Source organism: Dipodomys ordii, unplaced genomic scaffold (assembly GCF_000151885.1).
Source record: "Dipodomys ordii isolate 6190 unplaced genomic scaffold, Dord_2.0 Scaffold2, whole genome shotgun sequence".
NCBI classification, from domain to species: Eukaryota; Metazoa; Chordata; class Mammalia; order Rodentia; family Heteromyidae; genus Dipodomys; species Dipodomys ordii.
This window is the reverse complement of record NW_012267218.1, coordinates 8452513-8459956: the sequence shown is the minus strand read 5'-3', so window position 1 is coordinate 8459956 and position 7444 is coordinate 8452513. Positions and strand designations below refer to the sequence as shown.

Below are 7444 nucleotides of genomic sequence, written 5' to 3'. Positions count from 1 at the left end.
GCACGCACCGACAGCCCCGCCGCGTCAGTCAGGGCTGCCACACCGGGAGGGGGGCTCAGAGAGGTTCCACCCCTTCCCCAGAACCACACAGCCCCAACGCGGGGTGGCTGGGTTGTAGACGCTCAGATCCGAGCTCTGCAGACTCCCCAGACCTGACACTCTTAGTCCAGATTGAGTGGGGGGGGAGGGGGGAGGTCCCTCCTAGCATCCGGGCACTTTAGGGAAAAAGTGACCAGAAGCGACCAGAGCCCCCCCCCCCCCAAGGCCAGCAGAGGCCTAGCGGTGGTCTGGAGCCAGCCCTGCCCTGCCTGTGGGGCAGCTTCCCGGATGAGCTGCCCTGTCCCTTTCCTCCTGCCCTGGGGCCCTGGGGGACTGGCGAGGGCCTCAACACTCCTGTGCTGGCTAGCCATGGTGCCGCTGCCAGCCTTTTCCTTCTCTCCTGGACTGAGCACCTCCCCCGGAGACAGACTCCAGCTTCTCCCAGGCTCTGGGCCCTCTCTGACACAGCGCGGTCAGTCTACTACTGCTGAGGCCACAGGTCCCACAGCCCTCATCTCCTACCTCCTGCTGACTCCACACTGATCTCAGAGGAACACCTTGGTGGTGTTGCTTGTATAATAATCCTCATTTTACAGATGAGAACCAAGAAAACCAGAGAGAGCATGTCACTTCCCCAAGGATGCACAGCTAGGAGGTGACAGAGCCAGGATTTGCACCCAGGCAGTCTGATCCCTGGGGTCACACTTTGAACGGCTTCCTTGTTTCTGTTGAGGTGGCTAACACCTGAAGGGCTTTCCGATCTTCTCAGTGTGTTAACTTGCCTGTCCTGTTTTACCTTCCCTGCAGCCCAGAGGGGGGAGCCTGAACAGTTTACGGCTTCCTTTGAACAGATGTGGCTCAGAGCACTGCAGTGAAGAATTAGAGGTCACAGAACATCTTTAGGGGCTTGGCCCCAGGACCCTTTGTTTTGGTTCTCTTCCTCCAGACCCCTGCTGCCTGCAAGAACGAGCACCTGCTGCTGACATGATTCCAAAGCTTAATCACGCAATCCCGCTGTCAGGTGACCTCACAGCTTCACGTGGGGCTCTAAGGGAAGCAGCCACGTTGGGCAGAAGCAGGTGCCACCCGGCCTGTTTCCCACACCTCGGGCCTCCTGGCAAACATCAGATGCCAGACTCCTGCTAGTGTCTCCATGGACAGCATTATTACTGTTAGTGAAGCTGTGTTTGGCTAAAATCTATCTCTAAAACCTCCAAAGGAAATTCACACACCCAGGGGGGCTAATTGCCTCCTAATTCCTATTTGTACAGGCACTGGAGACCTGACCTCACTCTGCAGAGGTGCTGGTCAAAAGCAAGGCTGGGGCCTTGCCCTGGACCAAGGCCATGGGCAACAAATGCTCTGTAACAGCCGTAACGTGCCCGAGTGCGGGAACCAACAGCGACCGGGGCTGGCCCGGGATTTCTGGCAGGCTGGCCGCAGCTGGTTTCCAGCCGAAAACGGAAGGAATGTGGAAACGTGATGGCCTCTGCCTCAGGTCTCAGTGACGGGGAATCACGGGATGGCTGCACATTTTGAGGACTTGGGAAGCCAGAGGGTACATGAATAACGCTGGCCTGTGTGATGCTAGGCAGGGACAGTGGGCCCAGCCCTTCCGTTTCAGAGGGTGAAACCGAGGCCTGGGTTCAAGATGGGGAAGAAAAGGAAGTTGGACTGAAAGTGGGAGGCAAGCCAGGGCAGAATGAAGGTAACTGGTCTTTCTGTGGTACCCCATTTCTAACTATGGGGAGTGGCCCTGTGGACAGTTCAGTTTTGGAGGACTGAGAGCCAAAAGCCCCACCAAATGGGTTGAGGTCATCCACTCTCCCACAGGAGGTCCTGTGGGGAGCTGTTGCTCAGAAGCCCCCATGGATGGAAGGAGGTAAATACTGCCCATAGAGCAGAGGTATGTGGGGGCCTGGCGCCCTCCCTGCCCCAGGCAGGGGCTGCACCACACAGCTCAGCTTTGCTACCTGGAACCGTGAGAGCAGAGCAGACAACCCTGGGGCGGTGTGGAGAGTCCCAGGGCAGCGGCTCTGTAGGTGTGGTGGCTGCTGGGTAGATCTGACTGGGGACTTCAGTCCAGGTAACCTACCTGCTGCCTTGCTTCTGGGACTCCCCACTGGTCATGGAACCCCACTCCCCTTGCCCCAGCCCCTGGGTCCTTCCTGGCCAAGAAATCTGGTTCCCCAAGGCTGTAGCCAAGCCCCTGCCTGGCCTGGGCTCTGATGTCTTTCTTGTCTCATCGGCCCCGCAGCAGGGCGTGGGTGAGGCTGTTGGAGCACAAGCAGGCTGCTGGCCTTAGCAGTGTGGGTGTCCCCCATGGGCAGTGTGGATGACAGTCGGCAGAATGTGGGCAACACAACCAGCTCTCTGCCCAGTACTGGGTCATCTACTTAACCTCTCTGAACCACACCTGTGACAGACGCGCTTGACCATCATGATGATGATGGTGGTGATGATGCTAACAGCTATTGTTGTTCTTTGTTGAGCCCCAAAGGCTGGAACACATCACCCTAAGAGCCATGATTATTATGTTCTTAAGCACGTACTATATGCCAGGCAATGTTTAAAGTTCCCTTTTTTCATGTGCCTCTTTTAGTCCTTTAGAAGAACTCTATGACCTACACCCCCCACCCCCACCATGGTACTGGACTCTGAACTCAGAGCCTTGTTCTTTGTAGTCAGGTGCTCTACCACTTGAGCCTCGCTTCCAGACCTTTTTTGCATTGGATATATTTCAGGGATGGTTTCACCATTTTCCCTGGGGCCAGCTTTCCTTATAACTAAGACCATAGACACACACCAGACTTCCTTATTGATTGAAATGGGGTCTCACTAAATTTTTTTTTGATCCAGGCTGGTCTTGAACCAAGATCCTCCAGATCTCTACCTTCCCAGTACCTAGGATTTCAGGCATGTGCCACCACACCTGGCCTGAATTAACTTTTTGACTCTTCTTATTCTTCATAATACCCCATCAAAGGAGGCTTGTGGTGCCAGAATTACAAAACAATTCTCTAAGTCTCTTGGCAAGCTTGTTTTTTGAGGATGAAGTGGCACACATACCCTGGTCTGGTCAGCTCACAGTAGGCAGTTGGTGGCTGTTGGTGCCCTGAACACTAGCATGACCGCAACCACAGCCCTACCACACCACACGCAGATCCTGGTCACCAGGTCACAGTCATCTGACCTTTGTCAGTGTTCACTGGAGACATGGCGGGCTGACCCTCATTTGGGAACTAGCACCTCATGGTGATTCTGCTGTGTACATGTGTGTGCATGTGTGTGCACATGTGTGTGCATGCATGCATGTGAGTGAAGGAAGACTACTTAAAAACCAGGCAAGGCCTGGGGTGCAAGTCTCACTTTCTGCTTACCACGAAGGAGACACTAAGATTTTGGTTCTCTCCAGGGCTGCACCCAGACTGCACCTAGACTTATGAAGGCCATAAGCTGGGCACCAGCGGCTCACACTTGTAATCCTAGCTACTCAGGAAACTCAGATCTGAGGATTGAGATTCAAAGCCAGCCAACAGGATAGTCTGTGAGACTCTAATTAACCACTCTCTCTAACCACCAAAATGCTAGAAGTGAAGCTGTGGCTCAAGTGGTAGGGAACTAGCCTTTAAATAGAAAAACCTAAGGGATATTGCCAAGGCCTTGAGTTCATGATCCAGAACACACACACACACACACACACACACACACACACACACACACACAGATAAGGGGGAGAGGGAGAAGGAAAGGGAGGGAGGGAGAGGGAGAGGGGGAGGGGGAAGAGAAGAGAAGAGAATTGCTGGGTGCTGTGACTCATGCCTATAATCCTAGGTACTCAGGAGGCTGAGATTTGAAGATCACAGTTCAAAGCCAGCCTGGACAGGAAAGTCTATGAGGCTCTTATCTCCAATTAACTACCAGAAAACTGGAAGCAGAGTGTGGTTCCATGTGAAGGAGGGCTATAGTGCCTGGAGCAAAAAGAGGTCAGGGACAGCCCAGTCCCTGGGTTCAAATACCATGACCAACAAAAAAGAAAGAAAGAAAGAAAGAAGAAACTGAAGGTTGCCACAGCTCTGCTGCCTAGACAGGTATTTACCTGCCCAGGGTCAGGTGTACACCTGTTTTTCTGGGCCTCTTTGGGGGCGTTTGCACTTGTCTGACTCACACAGGTTCTTAATAAATCTGACCTTGGTATTGATCTTTGATTTCACAAGATCCCTTTGCCAAACTGAAAAACAGGAAACAGTGCACCTGGGGGGTGGGCGTGGGGGTATGAGGAGCCCCTTAGGCCACCCCTGCTCCCCACATGCTGAAGAGCAGATGCTGCTGACAACCACACCAGCGTCCAGAGCTGCATTCCAGGCAGGCAGGACAGGCTGGGGCGGGCAGGGCGGCAGGGCGGAAAGCATGGAAAGCACTACGGAATGTGGAATGTCATGCCGAGTGCTCCAGCAGCCTCCAGAGGCCAGGGTGGGGAGGACCTCTGAGTTGAGTGAGGAGCTGAGGCTGGCTGGCCAAGGCCCTGCCAGGTGACCGGAAGCTGCTGAGCACCTAGCTTTAACCCTTTGCTGGGCAGCCCTCAGAAAGCTAATCACACGTGCAGGCAGCCTCTGTAGCCAGTGGGACTGCCCGAGTCTCCAGTTTCATGCTCTCTGTTATCATTCTCCTCCCCTCTCCCCAGCCTCTCTTCTCTCCTCCTTGAAGACTGGAAACGGAGCACCTCACCTGGGGTACACGAGCGGGATTTAGGGTGAAGTTTTCTATTCATTGTAGATTCTCAATGTTACACCTGCGCATCAATCAGCTCTCCTCCCCCACCCTCTCCCTTTCTCTCTCCCACACAGGGCTTCCTGCTTTAGCACGTGAGCCGCTCCTCATCCTTCTGCACTTAGATTGTTTTTCAGATAGAGTCTCCAGATAACATTCCCTGGGGTGTGCTTTGGACTGCGATCCTCTTTTTATCTCTGATTCCCAAGTAGCTGGGAATACAGGCAAGAGCCACCACAACTGGCTGTTTAGAATGAATTTGTCGTAACTTAAAAAACTAAAACAATACAAAGGTGTCTAAAATCGAGAAGAAAAGCTTTGAAGGGCTGGTGGGGTATCTAATTCCTCATCTTAAGAGCCCAGGGAAGGGCTTGCTATGGGATAGGGCTCTGGACTACTTGGGCCTCAGCTTTCTGTCCTATCTGTGGGGACCAGGGTCCACCTGGCCACCCACAGCCTGGTGCCCTGTGTTGAGGTCACCTGGGAAACAGACCTCACGAAGTCCTGCCCCTTTAAGAGTGCATCTTCCTCTTTCCCCTGGGATATCTTTCTCCACTCCAAGTGCTACTGCTTTTAGCCCCTGGCTCTTAGGTAGGGGACACAGGGAGAAGATTTGCAGCATTTGCCAGTTTTCATGGTGTCAGAATTCATGGTGTCAGAGTTATGCTTGCATGCCCGGGTAGATGCCAGCTCCTTTACACTTCTGCTCCAGCCCATACTAGTCTCTTTCCAACAGGATCCTGTGAGGCTCAACTCTGCACGCCCTGCATGCCTGCGTGCATGAATTCACGCACATGTGAGTGCATACATGCATGGACATGCGGGTGCCTCTTCCCAGCTACCAAATTGCTCTGGGAGATGTCAGCATCTCCCACCTGTCTCTAAGTACCAGGCGCCCCATTAGGATTCAGCGCTTGCTTGCTATCTGTCCCTTGAGTACAATTCCCGTAGCTGGGACATTGAGATCTTATAAGCCAGGCGACCTTGGATGAGCCCCTCCATCTCTCTGTGCCTCAGGCTTCCTCATCTGCAAATTGGGTATCGCAATGCATCTGTGTCACAGAGTCGACAAAGCTTACTGTGCAAAGTGCCGGCAAAAGCTTGGCATGGGCGTGCCGCCATTTTAATGGCGATGGTTACCGATGGTGGTTGCATGCTTGCCCATAGCCACTGGACAGGTGTCCTCTACATGGACCCCTCCTGAGCCTTCCTGGCCCCGGGATGGACTTGGAGCAGGACTATCCTGGCCCTCCCCATCCCCACCACTGGATTGCTGCGCTGCGGGGCTGTAGTGGCTGGGCCCGGGCTGACCTGTAGTTGCCCTTCTTGGAGGCGATGTGAAGTGGGAGTAGACCATCCTTGTTGGCCCTGTTGGCGTCAGCGCCCTGGGACAGCAGGAACTCTGCCACATCTTCGTGCTCATTTTTGCAGGCCTCGTAGAGCGCAGATGCGCTGTCACTGGCCTGCGTATTAATGTCAGCACCTAGGGTCAGAGAATCAGAGTGGTAAAAGATGGGCAGCCCTGCCTTGATGTATGCCTTCCCATGCTTAGCAGTCTAAGCTAACCCCCATGGTCCCCTAGAAAGCAGGAGTCAATTCTAGGGCCACCCCAGATTCCTCAGGAGACTTTGAGACCCAGAGCCCTGCCAGCCTGAGCACAGGTATCTTAGAGACCAACAACAACTGCATGCAATGACGCCGGCTTTTTACTGAGCACTTACTATGTGCTGGGTGCCTAGCTGCTCCTATCTCTGAATCTATAACCCTGGGACTTTCATGCTGCTCCCAGCTCCAGAGAACCCAGATAATGTGTTTCAGTCCTCCTAGTTCACACATACTGGCCCAAACGCAGCCAGTCTGAGGGTAGAGGCCACACTCCTAGGCCTTCCTCTGTGTAAGACACCCAGGCTCTGCTCCAGGAGCAGCCTCCTAGCCCACAGTGAGCTCCTGATGAGAAGAAGCTCCTCATAAATGAAGCTCCCAATCTTTTTATCAGTTGGGATTTGCTGCTTTTTCTGCCAGAAGTGAGATTACCTCCACCCCCTTGGGGGCAAGCCCTGAGCTGTGCGGGTAGGAAGGGGAACTGAGCCTGCCCATATTCTGCCTTCTGCTCAATCTCCTGCACCTTCTGCAGGGTGAGAAGCATCTGCATGTGGTTCTTCTGCAGAGGGGCCCGCAGGAGCCCAGATAGTTGAGCCAGTGCCTGGCTCCAGATAACCTCTAGAAGCCTCAGTTTACCCATCTGTTCACCAGAAGCCAAAATCCCTTGTTGCTAGGTGTATGTATGGCATTGTAAGCAAATCTCTCAACACAATATCACAGTGGCAATGCCCAGCCAATGCCAGCTGTCTAGGAGATGGCCCTGGGCACAGGCTGGTCATGCCTGACCTGTTAAAGAAGAGCCACCAGCTAGGTGCTGGTAGCTCACTTCTATAATCCTAGCTACTCGGGAGTCTAAGATCTGAGGACCATGGTTCAAAGCCAGCCTGGGCAGGAAAGTCCCTTAGACTCTTATCTCCAATAAACCACTAGAAAACCAGAAGTGGCACTGTGGCTTAACATGGAAGAGAGCTAGCCTTGAGCAAAGGAATGCAGGGACAGTGCCCAGGCAAAGAGGAGGAGGAGGAGGAGGAGG

General features: G+C 53.7%; 1 protein-coding gene across 1 annotated transcript in view; it reads right to left on the bottom strand.

The window, feature by feature from the left end:
* Window positions 1–7444, bottom strand: part of Asb2 (ankyrin repeat and SOCS box containing 2) — a 26434-nt gene that overhangs the window by 4375 nt on the left and 14615 nt on the right. The window contains exons 6-7 of the mRNA XM_013013260.1: window positions 6121–6292; window positions 4230–4293 (exon numbers count right to left, since the gene is read on the bottom strand). Of these exons, the coding sequence (XP_012868714.1) occupies window positions 4230–4293; window positions 6121–6292 (236 nt within the window). The remainder of the gene's footprint in view (window positions 1–4229; window positions 4294–6120; window positions 6293–7444) is intronic.